The 18,437-nt window shown below is 37.0% G+C and overlaps 1 protein-coding gene across 1 annotated transcript in view; it reads left to right on the top strand.

The window, feature by feature from the left end:
• Nucleotides 1-18,437, top strand: part of antxr1c (ANTXR cell adhesion molecule 1c) — a 91,332-nt gene that overhangs the window by 14,246 nt on the left and 58,649 nt on the right. Inside the window, exons 2-9 of the mRNA XM_059946387.1 lie at nucleotides 7,883-7,954; nucleotides 8,040-8,111; nucleotides 9,372-9,453; nucleotides 9,570-9,603; nucleotides 11,524-11,603; nucleotides 11,693-11,761; nucleotides 12,427-12,507; nucleotides 12,687-12,747. Coding sequence (XP_059802370.1) covers nucleotides 7,883-7,954; nucleotides 8,040-8,111; nucleotides 9,372-9,453; nucleotides 9,570-9,603; nucleotides 11,524-11,603; nucleotides 11,693-11,761; nucleotides 12,427-12,507; nucleotides 12,687-12,747 — 551 coding nt within the window. The remainder of the gene's footprint in view (nucleotides 1-7,882; nucleotides 7,955-8,039; nucleotides 8,112-9,371; nucleotides 9,454-9,569; nucleotides 9,604-11,523; nucleotides 11,604-11,692; nucleotides 11,762-12,426; nucleotides 12,508-12,686; nucleotides 12,748-18,437) is intronic.

The raw sequence follows: 18,437 nt of genomic DNA, 5'->3' as shown, positions 1-18,437 counted from the left end.
TGAGGGACGGTCCTTTTACTCTCCAGTGTACAGGAATTTCTTCTCCCAGAGGGTGATGAATCTCTGGAACTTTTGAACTTAGAAAGTCCTGAAGGCAAGATTATTAGAGGTTTTTCCAAGAGAAGGCTTTTGTAAATTGAAGGATTAAGGACAATGTGGAATCTGCACAGAAAAGGAGTTGAATCTTTGGGCAGATCAGCAGCATTGCCTACAGAAGGCAGAGGATGGTAGCAGATGGAGAATATTCTACCTGAAGGTCAATGATTAGTGGTGTTCTGCAGACATTGTTATTTGGCCCATTGCTCTTTGTAATTTTTATAATTAAGTTAGGTGAGGAAGTGGAAGGGTGGGTTAGTAATTTGCAGATGATACAAAGATTGGAGGTGTGGATAGTGTAAAAGGTTGTCATAGGTTATGAAAGGACATTGATAGAACGCAGAGCTGGGCTGAAAAGTGGCAGATGGAGTTCAATCTGTAGAAGTGTGAAGTGATGTACTTTGGAAGGCTGAACTTGAAGGCACTGTAGGATTCTTAGCAGTGTGGAGGAACAGAGGGATCTTGGGCTCCACATCCATAGATCCCTCAAAGTTGCCATGTAGGTTGATAGGGTTGTTAAGAAGGTTTATGGTGTGTTGCCTTCATTACTCAGGAGATTGAGTTAAAGAGCCACAAGGTAATGTTGCAGCTCTATAAAACCCTAGTTAGAATATTTGAAATATTGCATTCAATTCTGGTTGCCTCTTTATAGGAAGGGTGTAGAAGCTTTACAGAGGATGCAAAGTATATTTACAGGATGCTGCCTGGATTAGAGAGCATGTCTTTTGAGGAAACTAGGGCTTTTTTCTTTGGAATGAAGGATGATGAGAGGTGGTAGGTGATAGAGGAGTATAAGATGGTAAGTGGCTTAGATAGAATGTACATCCAGTGCCTTTGCGCCGAGGTTACAATGGCTAAAACGGGAGGGCATACTTTTAACATTATTGGATGAAAGTATAGGGATGATGTCAGAGGTAATTTTTTTTTTTACATAGAGAGTGGTTGTGCACGGAACACACTGCCAGGGTGGTGATAGCTACAGATATATTAGGGATATTTAAGAGACTCTTAGATGGGTACATGGATGAAAGAAAAATGGAGGGAATTGTGGGAGGAAATCGTTAGATTGATCTTGAAATAGGTTAAAATCTTGGCACAGCATCGTGGTATGAAAAGCCTGTATTGTGCTGTATTGTTCAATGTCCCATTAATGGCAAGAGAGGTTTGAAAAGTTCAGAGGTGCACTTTGCTCCTACTTTCTTGTGTGCTCTTTTGTTTCTGATCATTATGTCAACAGAAATATAATAACATTGCTGGAGATGCTTTCATCCAAGTAATTTATAAAAATTGTAAGAAGTTGAAACCTCAGCATCAATGCCTGTGGCACAGTGTTCTTCACATTTTGCCAACCAGATAACACCCTGTTGTGCTTATGCTGTCTCCTTTTATAGTCAAAATTCTATCCATGGTAAAATGTTCAGACATAGAATTGTATTATCACCAATAACTTTTATATCTTTAGTACATCCATCAGTTCCCATTTATCTATAACACATCTACACACTGTGAAGAAGATGGCACCACAAGCAATGCGACCAAAAGAGTGAATCTTCAGACAGTTCACAAAACTATTTCTTTCACTTCTTCTTCTTTCAAATACGAGTCAGCTACTGTTGGAGCCTGTGATCTACATTTTGATTGTGTGTTTTTGAGCCGATTGACCAAGCTCTTGCTGTCTCCGAGGGAGTTTGGTGAGGTTTCCAGCAAAGTGTGTGGCCTGGAGTCCAAGAAGCCCGGAGACAGGACACAAGCCCATGATTGACTCCATATCTCGCAGATTAAAACGTCGAGGAAGATTAAAACGAATGAGGTGGAGAGCAGAAGGCGAGTGGGTGTTCAGTACTGTCTGTCTGTGTTTGACTGACGTTTCTCTCCTTCTCACTTGCTGCTGCCAGGGGAAGGGGTCTACATTTGATTGGGCTCTCTTTCTCTTGCTCAATGCTGCTGGAGAATAGTGCTGGAATCTTGGGTCTTTGGCAAGGTTTAATTGATGTAGTTCACGTTGTGATGTGTTCCTGGTTTCTAACTGCTCTTCTTTAGTTGATATATTGTGTGATTTTGATCAGGTGGGCTGGCTCTGTGGCCTGCAGTCAACGAATGACACGGTGCTAAATTGAACTGGACTGAATTAAACTGAACATTCCTGGACTATTTCAATGACTTCGCAATTTGATGTTTTATGTTCTGTACTTTACACTAATCTTTTTGCTGTTTGTGCAATTTGTTCTATTTTTGCACTTTGGGGTTTGATATTTTTCTTTGAACAGGTTCCATGGTTTTTCTTTCTTTCCTGTCTGTCTGTGTGAAGATGAATCTGAGGATTGTCTTCCACATATGAACTTGGTTCTAAATGTACTTTGAATCTTTGAATGTTCAAAGAACTCAAGTAAGTTGGTCAAACACTGTTTCACAAAACTTTGTTGAATTTGCCATGGTATCCAAAATGGTTGAATAGCTGAACTAGCTTTTGTGAGGCACAATGACTTCCTGTTTATATACCCATGATCACCTTTTTCTAGGATGACATGTTAAAACTAAAAGAACCAAACGTAAGTGAAAAATATTTGAGGGAAAAACCTCAAACAAAAACGCTGGCAAAATCAAAGTGTACAGTCATGTATCACCACGACTACCTCAGAACAGACACAAAAAAAATTTAAAAGATCATTTACGAAGGCTTTCTATGCCAGATTTAGCCGTCAGTTGTACATAATTCTGAGACAAAACAAAACAGTGGGTTTGAAAATGTTCTAAAGCAGGTTTCATAAAATCATTATACTTCAAGCAGTAGAAGACTCATTTATGCTTTAAATCTCTTTTAGCAGAAAATAAACCTTCTCACTATCAGATTTTTAACTAAATCATGCAGATCCCTTGCAATGTAGAGAGAAATGAGTTAGAATATTTATTGCTTTATGGTAAGTGAATTAGCATATGCCCACAAGGACAGGGATTTGAGGACAATCTAAATTAAAAAGTGTTCTGTTTGCTATTTATTTTGGGAGAGGTAGAAATACTTCTAGTTCAAAGTTTACAATTAGTCCATATTTTCTTGGAGGTTGTAAATTACTATTTCCATTTCTTGTTATAGAGCCAATTTTCCAAGACTGCCTACGTATTCTGAAATTTGCTAGTAGTTTATGTGTTCATGATTACCAAGTCATGTTTTCTCTGCATCTTCTTTTCTGAAATTTTCTCTGAATAATTAAATGTACCTATAAGCCTGTGAACCTCTATTAGCACATTAAAGTTTTATAGATTTGATGCCATCTAGATTTACCATGTTTGGGATAAACCTGGTCGAAGGCATTCTTCTTGCCTGCTGACAAAATTGGGTTTTATCATCCGTAGAGATTCCCGATAGCTGATCACAATTTCAGAACATTCACTAGCTTCATTATATATTCAGGAAATTTATGATCATTTATATTGGTAGTTATTTGTAACAGTGGCTCTCTTTGAGGTTTAGCCTTTGACATGTGTGCAATGTAAACAAAACAACGGTATTCAGTCTTGCTGCATGAATTATTTCACATAAATCTTGTGGTTCACACGTGGATCCCTGATGGCCACATAGGTGCAGTCAACATTCTATCAATTATCGAATTCCAGTTAGTCTGAAAATGCTTTCAGACAAAGATAGTTGACCATGACTCCTTCTTGAAAGTAAAATGATTAATCGCATGGGCACTTGAACTGAATAAGGATATGAATTGATTGAAATACCAGTTTAAAAAAAGGCTTGGAGCCATCTACAATCTTATGCATACATCACAACATGTCCAAAACTTTGTCAATGCCTTCCTTTCATCAGAATCACCAGTTTGCCACCAAGGTTAAAAATATTTATTTCAAGCTTCTATTTTCATTACATAAAAGACTCACTTCTCAGTTGTACATACCTTTGGGCTTTTGGTGCATGTGGGGGACTTCATTTCTTATTCTGCATTTATGCATGTTACATGTTTACCTCTTCTAACATGCTTGGAGCAAATTATCTTATTCTTAATAGCAGTGCATCCTTTTTGTAGCAGTGCTACAAATATCCCAAACTAGTACTCTCTGCCTCACTTCCTGAAGGCTATACCACCTCCAACTTTAAACTGACTACTTCCTCAAAAAAGAACTAAGCTTCCTACCAGGATCCACTGCTACTGATGGGATTAATTAGGACATTTCACAATTTCTCTCTATTCCTAGCTCTTACTTCTTCCTGAAACTCCAGATCACTGAAAATCTCATACCAGAAGAATGTTGCCTTAAAACTATGTCCTTGATTTTTGAAAATCTTATTGCTGCCTTATCTCCCAACTGCTCCAAGAGCACAGATCTGTCAAAAGCTTTCACTGTAAACTTCAAGCACAGAAGATGCTATCCAACCATTCGTGTTTTGTCAGGTATGTTTTAGCATTCACCTCCCAAACTCTCTCCTTATTAGCTGCCAATATTTAACTCTCCGATGCTGGAATGCACTACCAGCAATGGTGGTGGAGATGGATACAGTTGGGTCTTTAAAGAGACTCTTAGATAGGTACACAGAGTTTGAAAAAATAGAGGGCAATGTAGTAGGGAAATTCTAGGCAGCTTCTAGAGTAGGTTTCATGGTCAGCGCAACATTGTGGACTCAAGAGCCTAGAATTTCCCTGACAAAACACAAATGGTTGGATAGCATCTTCTGTGCTTGAACATGTTCTATGTTGATCCTGATGTAAGGTCATCCCTTTGCCTCTATTGATACGGCTTGACCTTCTGAGTTCCTCCAGTAATTTGTCTTTTGCTTCAGATTCCAGCATGCCAATCCCACCAAACATATCTATAACCACCCTCCCAAACTCTCTGTAGGGATCGCTCTCTCTCTCTCTCATATTCCCTTGTCCATTCATCCCTCCCCACTGACCTCACTCCTGGTATTTAATTTATCTCAGCAAGTGGAAAAAGTGCTACACCTGCCCATTCACCTCCTTCCTCACCTCCATTCAGGACCCCAAAAAGCCCTTCCAAGTGACACATTTCACCTGCAAGTCTGTCGGGGTTATCTACTGTATCTGGTGCTCCCGGTCTGGTCTCCTCTGCATCGGAGAGACTCAACATAGATTGGGGGATCACTTAGTCGAGCACCTTCATTCAGCATTTCCCAGTGGCCAACCATTTTAATTCCAATTCCCCATTCCCCATTTCCATTTCAACATGTCGGTCTATGGCGTCCTGTAATGCCATGACTGGAGCAACACCTTATGTTCCATCTGGGTAACTTCCAACTTGATGGTTTGAACATCGATTTCTCTAACTTCTGGTAATTTCTCCCCCTCCCCCTTCTTTCTGGCTCCCCTCTTACCTCTTTGTTTCTTCTCACCTGCTTAACACCTCCCTCTGGTGCCCCTCCTCTTTCCCTTTCTCTCATGGTCCACTTTCCTCTCTTAACAGATTCCTTCTTCTTCAGCCTTTTATCTTTTCCACCTATCACCTCCCAGCTTTTCACTCCATCCCCCCTCCCTCACCCACCTACCTTCCCCCTCAGCTGGCTTCACCTGCCACCTTCTAGCTTGCAGTCCTCCCCCTTCTTATTCTGTCTTCCTCCTCTTCCTTTCCAGTCCTGATGAACGATCTTGGCCTGTAGCATCAACTCTTTATTCCTTTCCAATAGATACTGCCTGATCTGCTGAGTTCCTCTAGCATTTTGTGTGTGTTACCCACAATGTCATGTAATTCTAGATTCAAGATCTCCGAAAACATGCTATTCCAGAATTCAGCATTATTGTCTCTCATGTGCTGCACCCCATGACAACTCTTCACCCGAACCTTCCACTCATCATCCTATTACCCAATACTCTCTTTATTTGCAGTAAATACTTTTTGAAAAATTATATTACTGTCCTTAGAAGCCTACTTCTCAAGTTGGTTCACATATATTCCAACTTTTTCAGTCCTGATGAAGGGTCTCAGCCCAAAACATCAATTGTTTATTCCTCTCTATAAATGCTGCCTGACCTGCCGAGTTCCATCAGCTCACGTACTTCATTATTGAAATGTTCCTACAGCCAATGATACGACTTTAAGGACTATTCATCTCATTGTTTCATGTTCTCATTATTTATTGCTCCAGTTTACTCCTGCATTCCAAAGACGTACCGGTCAGAGTTTAATTGGTTATTGTACATTGTCCTGTGATAAGGCTGAGGTTAAATAGATGGGTTGCTGGGCTGGAAGGGCCTATTCTGCTCTAGATCTCTAAAATACATTTTGAGGGATGATCTATAAAATAAATAAATAAATATGTTCCTTGGTCTTGCTCATGTTTAGTGCAAGATTATTGTTGCAACATGGCTCAACCAGTCAAGCTGGTCTTCATCATAACAGATGTTGTTGTAGCTAAATTGCTTTTTTGTTATCCTATGAAGTAAACCAAATTACATGAAAACTGGTTTCTTTGCTTCTGAGGACAACATAAGGATGGCGGAGGTGTCATCCATTTAACCGTTTTGGCTAGGTGCAGTTCCAACCTCTCCATTTGAACAGTACTGATAGCTCCACCATCAGATGAATGTTCAGGGAGCCTCCTCCCGTGTCACCACCTTAGTTCTTTAATTATCCTTTACGATTCTTGACCGATCATTACATTATTTCAGTAATTATTTCACAAAATTGGTGCTTCAGTTTAAAGTATGTCAGTTGCTATTCTTGCATGCTCTTCTACATTCCTCATTTAACTTAGGATTGATATCTTGACTTGATTATAACAATTGTGAGAGTTATGCTCGGCCATGAGGTTATGGACCAATGAAAAATAGTATTTCATTTTGCTGATGGCCAACAGCATCGCATGAACTCCCAGTTTTGAGGGAATTTATTCTCAGTTTGAAGATGGCACAAACTCTAATAAAAGGGAGCTTAATCATCTCCCTTTGTCTTTCAGTGACATTTCATCTTCAAATTTCTCCATTGTCAACATCACTGGTGTCACCATTGTGTAGAAAGCTAAGTGGAGAAGCATATATAAATAACGGCTAGAAAAGTATGAGAAGGCTTTGATATTTTGTGACAAGCTTCTCTCTGGTCTTTCTGAAGCCTTTCCACCAAATGCAAGTCATACAATGACTGTGATTGTTTATTCTCCAAGTGCAATTCCAAGAACATTCAAGAAGCTAGATACCATTCAGAGCGAATTAGCCTACCTGTCTGACACCCCACTCACCACGGTGAGTATTCACTTCCTCCACCATCAGCATATTGTACAATATGTACCACTTACAGAATGCACCACAAGAGCTTGTCTGTGCTGCTTCTATAGATCCTCCCGGCCTATGACTTCTGTCACCTGGAAGAAAAAGGACAAGCAAGTAAATGGGGATCTTATCACTGAAAGTTCCTTTTCAAATTGCATGCCATCCTATTTTCAAAATCTATCACCATATTTTGACCGAATCAAAATCCTAGAATTAACCAGTAATTATGAATATCTGTATCACTTTCTAGGACCATATCCCAGGTGTGAATAAATGTCCTGCATTGAGATAATGACCAGGTGCTGAGGGAGATAATGAGATGCTAACAATTATAATGTTATTTGCTGTTTGTTGTGTTCAATTCCACATTGATATCTCATTTCATTTCAGACAACAAAACTAATTTCAGTTGAGGTGAAGAACAGTCACCATCCAACATTCATTTGTATCTTTGAAGGTACATCCAGCTCAGGGATTTAAGGTCTCAAAGAGTAGTTCCTCAAGCTGTGTAGGAGGATTTTCTCAGTATTTGTGTAAATAATAGTAAATCATATCTTTTTCAGATCAGGAAGTGTTATGAACCACTGGCATGAAATATATTCTTTTGTCGAAGATCTTGCTGAAAAGTTTTTGAGGTATTAAGTCATCTTAAAATTGTTTTTGTCAAATATAGTAGTTAATACATTTAAAATACTTAAACTAACAATTAACTTCTTTCAGTCCCCAGCTGCGGATGTCTTTTATTGTTTTCTCTTCAGTAAGCAGAACTTTGATGAAGCTGACCGCAGATAGGTAAGTATTCAAACAGAGCATGTCAATAAATGGTGAGTGTTCCAAGTATTTAAAAATAATAAATTGTGGAACGCTTATGCCATTAATAGTTATTTTACTAATGTCTTCCCTTCTGATCTTGTGAAATAGAAACCATTGGAATATCCAGCCAAACCACTGCTTTGACTGAATTGCAATATAAAAACACTAGTAAAAATTATTTTTAAAATTGCAGAAAATACTCAACAGGTCAGGCCATATCTGTGGAAAGAGAAACAGATTTCAAATTTCAGATTGAAGACTCTTTAATCAGAGCTGGAGAGGGAACTGCAAAGAAAGTGAGAGACAAATAGATAAGACAAAACAAATCTCTGGTTGAGGAAGACTACAATTGAATGGTGATAAGGATGTTTGTGAAGCTACCTGGTTAATAGGTTGCAGCATGCACATACTGAAGATAATGTGACTGTCTTCTCTCCCCCACTCTGATCTATTTTTCTGTTGCTTCCTTTTACTGTGCAAACAAAACTGAATATCACTTTGAGGAAAAGAAACACTTCAAAAGTTTGGGCAGTTTGCAGCCTTCATTGTTTAGGACTCAATATCAGCTTCAAAAAATCCAGATAACATGTCTTCTCTATCTGCATTATAGCTGATTAGTTCTATTTTCCATTATTAATTCAATTCATTTCTGCTTACTAATATTGTCTGATCTGCTGGGAGTATCCTACGCCCCTGATTCTCATTTCACATCTTTTGCATATTCCGTTGTTTATTTTCTCTCTCTATCTTCCATGTTTATCCTATCAACTGTTTGCCATGGCAAACCTGGCCTTGTCCTATTAGAAGTATTCCCTTTGAACTATGCATTTCTCCCTTACCCTCTCTGCAACTTGACAAATATATTTTCTCTTTCTCAATTCCAATGAATATTTTTTGACCTGAAGCATTAAATATCTATCTACACATGCTTCCTGAATCGCTGAATGTTTCCATCATTTTCCAATTTTATTTCAGAATTCAAACTGCAATTCAAATCTGCAATTTTTAAGGGTTCATTCAGGATGAAATGACCAATATATTACTTGATTTTGCATTTCTGTTATTTGTTAATGTAATTGCAGCACCAGTAATGGACTTGCTTTCAGTTGCTTAAGTTTTAAACTTTGGAATTTTTTTAATGCTTCCTTGTAAATTATGTTTGATAAGCCTTCTGTGAAAAGGTCTAATGACATTTTGCTATATTAAAGTCATTGCTAAATAGTTTTATCTTATTTTAAGGGTAACTATACGCAAAGGTCTAAATACCCTACGGAAGGAAGTGCCCGGGGGAGATACATTCATGCATGAGGGTATCATAAAGGTAAAATCCATACATCAAGATCTGTTCTCTATCATTAAAAAATCCATCACTTCTGTCATTAAAATAGATTGCTATTAGTTTACTTTCATATTATATTATTCTTTTTCATTTTACAGGCTACTGAACAGATTTACCATGAAAACTACTCAGGTAAGCATTAGCCCAGGGCTTCCCAAACTGGGTCCACGGACCCCTTGCTTAATGGTATTGGTCCGTGGCGTAAAACAGGGTTGGGAACCCCTGCATTAGGTTTTTATGTTAGTGACCACAGTTGATCCACATAGTTGTGCTTAAATGCCTCCATGGCATCACGACTTCTATAACCACCTTTGCTTCAATCTTGACCCTCACACCACCTCTAATATTCTAACTCAGGCATCATGTTTATTCTCCCGCAGCCTATCACTGTAAGATGCATGCAGCTCTTAAAGTGCCTTTCCTAAATCTCTTTCCCTCTCCACTTCCGAGGCCATTCTCAAAACGCATCTGTGGCCATGTTTTGATCACCATCTGTAGCTCACCAACTACTTTTATTTCATTATCAATCTGAAGTACAGCTTTAAGAGTACAATATACAGTAAATGCAAGTTGCTGTTATTGTTTGTGTTGATGTTTTTGACCTACTTTATTATGCTTGTTAAGGCTTGTGAGGTATAATGTACATTCGTCATTCTTATAAAGAATTTATTCTGTACAGTTATTATTTAAAAATGTAATATTTCTGATTATGAGTACACATACTTGAATATCCATGTTATTGTCTGTCTCTCTTCTCCTTGGTTTCAGTAGACTACGAGACATAGCCAATAAAGTAAACAATGCCAGATCTCGGATCTCTGCCGGTATTCTGTGCTTACCAGAAGGAATGAAAATAACTTAGTTGCGGAGCATTATTTATTTTTGCCCACCCCCTCCCTTCCTCAACACAATAATTGGCTTTAACTGGAACTTTACAAAGAATGCAGTTGAAATTGGCAAATTACTGAAGGAATGAAAGCCATTGGTTTAGCAGATTATTATATGTATACGCTGTGGAAAATATTTGACCTTATTTGAAGTATGATATCAGGACCCTTTACACACAATAAAGTGTTATCAGGACTTGCCCTTGTTTGTCTCTGGACACAGGTCTTACAGGCAATAAGCCGTTGGTTCCATTACCCAGCTTAAGCTGATGGAATCCAGCAAAAAATTGAGTATCTCCACTTCTAATACTGTGCTTAGGATACTCTTTAGCTATGCGATCAGTACTTTTTTAGTCAACTTATGACCCAATATTCAACCACACTATTAGAAATGACAGTTGTCACATGCAATTTACCCAAGCAGAACCCATTGTCTAATACAGACAAGTGCAGCTATGGTACTTAAAATGAAAATGTAATTTTTGATTCACTTGCACCTTTAAATGAATTTTCTCATAATTTAAACCTGCTCCTTTCCTTCTTCTTATACACAGATTTTTTTTTAAACTGGGACCATCATCCTTACTTAGAATTTGCTTTGTTTCAAAAAAAATTCTGATTTTTATTGCAAAGCCTAATTAAAATAATTTAATTCTCAGTCTCCCGCTACATGATTACTGTAGTGTGCAGTGGTGGCAGCGCATGAAAAAGTCAGTACACATTACAATCACATTTTCTGCTTCTTGGAATATCTCCCATAAGTCACTGCAGCTCCCCAGAGAGCGGGAAATTTGATTTTAATGCGCGTTGACTTTTGTACACGATACTGCCACCGCACATTAATACAACTGGAGACCAAAAAGCCAGTATCGGAAATTATTTTATTTTAATTTACAGAATTAAATCAGAAACTTTCCTTTAGAGTGCTTCATGAGTAAAGCAGATAGCTTTTCAAATATCATTGATAATTAGGCGAGCATCAGTGCCTGAGTATCATTCTTTGAGACATCAAGAATAATTCAGGAATTCTGAAAAGGAAGGAGCATCATATGCAGAACTGGAGAGACCTTTGGGTACTAATGATAATGTTGACCCATATCTTATATATGGGTCATTGAAAAGGTAAATATTAGGAAAAGTATTAATTTTGATTCCACAACCACAGGGTTTCAAGCTGCTAGTGTCATCATTGCATTGACAGATGGGGAATTGATTGACAAGCTGTATGACCGTGCACAAGCAGAAGTAAGTGTTCATTGCAGTAGAACAAAAAGAAAGTCTTAGTTTTAACTTTAACACCAACAATGTTTGACAAATATCTTTTCATTGCATAGGCTGAAAGAGCTAGAAGGTTTGGAGCTACAATTTATTGTGTTGGTGTGAAAGATTTCAATCAAACTCAGGTACAGTGTACATTTTTTAAAAGTATTTTTATGTAAAATAAAACTAATGTTTTTTCAAAGATCACAAATGACACACTAATGGCAAAAACAGTAGCTGATGAACACAGAATTGTGATGGTAGTTAATCATGTTTTCTCTGCTCTTTCCCACTTTGGTGCTTTAACTACCATTTTCCTCAATTTGTATTCTTAAAGGCCCAATATGGAAGAGCCCTATGGGATGATTGTTCCAGCATTTTGTGTGAACCTTATCCATTTTGTAGGGATAATGCTGCAAAGTTTTTCCATGTTGACATTTATGAGAAAGACATCAATTATTTTTTTGTCTCACTTAGGTGTCCTAGATGGCACAGGAAAACAAGTTTAAATTAAAAATATAATATTTGCAAATGTCTTGAATGGTCTGGTGCTATGCTAATAAACTATAGGAAGTCGACAGCAGTTTTTGCAATGCAGTTCCAATGTCTCAAGAAATACATTGCATGAAAACCTATTTACCCCATATTTTCCTTGGGATTTTGTGCCGAGACACAGCTTAATAATATATGCATTTTATTACTATGTTTTGTTTGCTATTATCAATTGGAAACTCCACAGAATAAGGGGGAAATAACTGGCAGTGTGTATCAACCTGATAACTTTATAATCAACGGATTTCTTTTCTAGTTAGCCAAAATTGCTGATAGCATTGATCATGTGTTCCCAGTAACGGGTGGATTTGAAGCATTAGGAAGCATTATTGATGCGGTAGGTCCAATTCAGCAATTCATTGCACCTTTTCTACCAGTGGAGTTTATTAAAAATATTCTTCTGCATTTTAATTAGTTATTAAGGAAGTACACTTTTTGCAATAAACTACTTTTCTTAAACGGTAGTTGAAAATTTTGTTAAGTACTAAAATATTTTCACATTTTCTGTGTTAACAGATTCTTAAAAAATCTTGCATTGAAATTCTAGCAGTTGAACCATCAAGCGTCTGTGCAGGAGGTAGGTATTATGTCAGCAAAAGTATTGTTAAGATATACAAGATTAAAAGAATGATGAGAAATGACAAAAGTGTGAAAATTACAGTTTCTTAACAATAGTACAGTTAAGATGAGATGATTCAATAATACAGATTTGTCAACAAGCTTTGCATTATTCATATCATCATATTTCAATATTGAGTTCTTAACTGTAATATTATTAAGAATATTTAAGAATTTAGAACACAAAAGACATACATTGGCTCATGTTTGAAGAGAGGAATAGATTGTATGAAACACACAGTTGGAGGAATCTGTTATGTGCCTAACTAGGTAGCATCTTTAATATCAAGAATATAATCTTTTGTTTAAAGGCACAAGTAAGGATTCAGATGAACAGAATTGATCTTCAGTTACATGCCTTGTTTCCATTAAGGCTTGTGTTCTTATCCACTGAATAAAGACCGTAATTTCCTAATTAGCAATGAGCAGCAACCTAAGGGTTTTTTAACTTTTCAAAACGTTATAACATTATCTTTTTGATCCTTTTTTAAGCACAAATAAATATCATAAGCATAAAGAAATATAGGCATAAATGTTAGGAATCCAAAACTATAAAATGGCATTCAGCTGATGAGGCCAAGCCAGTATTGTTATTCATGTATATGTCAACATGTCAAGAGCTTATTTTTGAGATGATCCCTGGAAATATCCTATGATTTACCTCACATGCTTACACATTTTATCTTGCAGTTATTAAATTGACAGCAAGGTAATCACAAATTAATAAACTAAAGTCTGCTACACTTTATGTTAGAAACTTTTTTGCCATTGCTGTTACCAAGTTATTAGTCACAATAAGCAAAGCATGATGTCCAGAAGGTCAAAATGTAATGCCATGAATTACAATCTCCATAATGATCTTGTAGACTATCAAACCTATTATGTAATTTCCCCAATTGCGCAGAAAAAATTGGTCTTTGGCATAATATGGATAAGAAATCATATAAAGTTGCCAAATTGTAATCAATTGCTTTGTGCAATTAAACAGGTCAAACTTTAAGATATGTTCTATGTAAATCATTTGAGACAAAATCTTGGAAGATTTTACTTTCTTCCTCCAAAGAAAGTAACTTTAATTTCATTATGTGTAATCCAAATTTTTCCTCGGCGTGAAACCAGCAATTCCTTTTAATCTCATTGTATTTTATTTCTAGCCATCTCTGTGCCTGTGCAGATATTTATTCCCTTATCTAAATGGAAAAAGCATCGTCAACGTTTGCCAGAAAATATTCCTGTAATTTAGTCAATGAAAATGATAATTTAATTGCTCAGTTAAGAATAAATGGATAACAAAACAATAATTGCTTCTAGGCACTTAGACTAAAAAAATTAATATTGTTCTGGTAGGTTAGACCTTATAATAAATATTCATGTGAATGCAAATTATGTATAGGCAAAATGTGATTTATGAGCAGGCGCTAAATTATGTCATTGAATAAATAATGGTTATAAATATTTAGGGGAAAATATTAACCCAGGCCAACCATTGGGAAATTGACAAAACTGAGTATATTTGGTTTTGCATTCTACCGTTTTTTCCCCTCATTTATTTAATCGACATTCCAACTGCTCCCTTAGGCAAAAATTACCATATAAAATCAATAACATTTGAAGTCTGTGATTAGTTATACATGATAACTCAAATATTTTCAAAGATCAGCAATTGTTTTCATGAAACATTTTGCAGTTTTGTTGCCTACATACTTTTCACTGTTCAGGGAATATATGCTTAATCTAACATTTTCAAATCCATGAAACCAATATGAATCCAACAACTCAAATTAAACGTTCATTGTTTTCTCTGCATTCATTTATGGAATTGAATGGACATGGATATTGAAAGCATTGGGAAAGATGCAGCAAAATTTAATCTATAAATGACTGCTTAATTAATATTATCCATTTTTGTGAATCATATTTAAACATGTGAACACCTTGAGATGCACACTTTGCCGTGTCCTTAAAATTCTGCTACAAAGTAGTTGCTAAACATTAATGTAGACAATGTAGGGCATGAAGCGAGAGAGTTGAAAAATAACAAAAATTGTCATTTCTGAATTGTGACAGGCATGTGTGAAGATATCACTGGTTTTCTAACATGCCACTTCATGCTTCCTGCCTCCACACTGATGGATTCATGGTCAAAATTTGCATCCTGCAGTTCCTGATATAGAGCAACACACTGATATCTCGGTAATAAGGCTGATTTAAAATGACTAGGACGTGCAGCCTGTAAACAGGCCATCAATTTGGAGTTGGAGGTGCATTGTATATAAGCTGACAGCATCATTGCTTTGATTATATTCATGGTACATAGACATGATTGAAAGGTTTTGCTGGATGTGGCATCTTACTGGCCACGTCAACTACCAGGTGTGGATGCAAACAGTCAGCTTCTCATCAGAGTCACAAAAGCAAAGCCGACAGCACAGCCAGCGCGCACCAGCTTCAACCCACCATCTCGCTGCCAGCGCTGCCTGATTATTTCAGAGCTGACCTTTTTCCCTTCGCTATCTTGTCAAAATCGACAAATGTACAATCTGACAGTAACTAAGGAAGAAAAGGACTCGGTCACAGTCAGAAACTGAAATTAAATAGAATTAGCCATTTCAGCATTCAGCTTTCATAATAATCACATATAGTGGACACGAGTAAGAATTTGATTTGTGAGCTTGCCTATAACTTTGAAAAAGAGAAGAAATTCATGTAAAATTAAACTGGAATACTTTATCGCTACCATTTGTTATTGGAAATTCGAGGTGGTTGCTAGCTGACGGAATAGAGGATTTGTGTTATACCTCAGTTGACATGGCAAGTGAGACATCAGAAGAGCAGTAGATGTAAGCTATAATGACATGATTAAACCCTGTGACATTAACAAGAGGGCAATTCACAGTTTTTATATTCATAGCTTTGTTCTTCTTGTGCCAACCATTTTTCATTTGTTTTCTCGATCCTCTCTATTTTACATCATAAACATCACCAACCTGATTTACCATTATTGCTTAAATTTTCTAAATAAGAACTGACTAATACTGCTAATTGCAATAATCTCTTAAGATATAACAACAGTTTTAATTATGGAATAAAAGATTCATTTGGTTGAGAAGAATTAAGATTAATACTATATAATATGCTACATTATGGCAAGCTTAAGTAAAAATATTCTTTTTGTATTGAAATTAACCCTTGATAGACAGAAGCTAAAGTATAATTTAAACTTATACAATCAAGTGATCTATAGCTGTGTCTTGCCAAAGAGTCAATGAAGAATGTATTCACTATATTATAGGACCTTGTGAGCAGATAATGGAAATTACCAGAAAATTGGGTATCTGTTTGTCAGTGTTACACATACATTTTCTAACATTATCCCAACTGTAAAATAAGGAAAAACATTACACATATAAAATAAATTTTAGGTATTTTAATTAATTGAGCAAGTGAGAAGAAACATAAATAAACAATGTATCGTGAGTAAACATCTTCTACCTTCAAAACCCTTAGTTAAATTATTGGGTTGGAAATTAAATACACGGGACAGAGAAGCAGAAGTAGGCTACGGTGTATGGCCCTTGTGTCTGCTCCACCATACCCGAAGATCATGTCTGATCTCTTAACTCTGTCACTTTCCTACATTGACCCCTCTTCCCTTAATTCTGTCAATTTCTAGAATCTATCAAAGTCAGTCTTGAAGATTCTTAGTAATTGAGCTTCCTAGCTTGTGATTCCAAAGATTTACCACCCACTCAGTGAAGAAGTCTTTTCTCATCCTCATCCTGAATGATAATCCTTTTTGTTTCAGACTGTGACCTCTGATGTTAGAAGGAAAATTTCAACTCCATACCAACTGTCAAATCTCATATGAATTTTGTGATTTTCAACAAGATTACTGTCATTCTTACAAACACACAAGAATGCAGGCCTGAAGAGTAACCTCTCCTCCTACAATAAACTGTTTGTCCAGGAATCTGTGAATCAACCCGGTAATCTTTTGCTCCACTACTTCCATCCCAGTTATATCCTGTAGAAGCATGACCTGACTTGTACTCAATATTTCAGATGCAGTACAAGGCTCTATACAATAGGGGAAAATATGCCTGCTCTTGTACTCTTTAAAGGTAGTTTAGGCCAACATGCGACTGTCCTTATTAATTGCACTCTGGACTTGCATGTTAACCTTCAAGGACATGTTCAGGGACACCCTGGTCCTTCTTAACAACAGTATGTTTTGATATTAAAAATATTACCAGCTTTCTAATTTTTTTCTACCAAAGTGGATGACCCCATACTTTATTGCATTCCACCTGCTCTTTTCATTACCCTTTCAGTCTGTCCGCATCCTCTGCACCCTCTCTGAATCCTCTTCACAGCACACACTACCACTTAAATGGATCTGTGGTTCTGCATTTTGTCTTTCCCTCCTTTCTTAGATTATGGGATTACCCTTGTCACCTTCGTGCAGTGATTGAATATGGCAGTATGCTGAAAAGTAGTTTATCCATGCCCTCATTAAAAGGCAAGGATAAGCTACAGTGAATAAAGTGAATTGGCTGTGAATGTAGAAACATTCTGAAATGTTTGGAATTTTGGAAGTTTACAAACATCGATAGCCATCTCTTCCAAAAGCTTAGGAATGCAGTTCATCAGTCCTCAAGACTTATTATTTTTAAGTTCCATTAATTTCTCCAATACTTGTTTTTTTCCTGCTGTTGATGTTTTGAAGTTTTATTCTCAATCTGTAGCCCCCCCCCCCCCCAATTATATCCTCAGAGGTTTTTGGGAGCATCTTCCATAATGACAGATGAACAATATTTGTTTACTTTCTCTTGAAGTTCTTTATTCTCCTGCATTGGTCTGTAAAGATCCAATGTTCATAGCGTTGAGCAAAGAGAGATACAGCAACAAAACAGGCCTTTCAGCCCACTGAATTGTGCCAACTATCAACCACGTATTTTATCTAATCCTACACTAATCTCATTTTATCTCCTCACATTCTCATCTACTGTCCCCAGTTTCTACTACCCACCTACACACTGGAGGCAATTTACAGTGGACAATTAACCTGCCAGTCAGAATATGTTAGGGTTGGAATCAAGAGTCGTAGAAAAGCACAGCACAGAAAAAGACCCTTCAGCCTATCTAGTCCACACCAAACCGTTTAAGCTGCTTACTCCCATCGCCCTGCAATGGAACCATTCTCCTACCATCCAAGTACCCATCCAAGCTTCTTTTAGGCATTAAACTCAAGCTTGCATGCACCACTTGTGCTGGCATCTCATTCCACACTCTCACCATCCTCTGAATGCAGAATGTTTCCCTTCATGTTCTCCTTAAATTTTTCACCTTCACCCTTAACCCATGTCCTCTGGTTGTTGAACTACTCAACCTCAGTGGAAAAAGCCTGCTTGCATTCACCCTATCTATCCCCTGCATAATTTTGTATATCTCTATAAAATCTCCTCTCAATCTTCTACATTCCAAGGAATTAAGTCCTAACCTATTCAATCTTTCCTTATAACTCAGGTCCACCAGACTTGGTAGCATCCTTGTGAGTTTTCTCCGTACTCTTTCAATCTTATTTACTTCTTTCCTGTAGGTAGGTGACCAAAACTATGTGCAATACTCCAAATTAGACCTCACCAATGT

Source organism: Hypanus sabinus, chromosome 21 (assembly GCF_030144855.1).
Source record: "Hypanus sabinus isolate sHypSab1 chromosome 21, sHypSab1.hap1, whole genome shotgun sequence".
Taxonomy (NCBI): Eukaryota; Metazoa; Chordata; class Chondrichthyes; order Myliobatiformes; family Dasyatidae; genus Hypanus; species Hypanus sabinus.
Note: the sequence above shows the minus strand (reverse complement) of the source record. Positions and strands in the feature narration are given on the sequence as shown.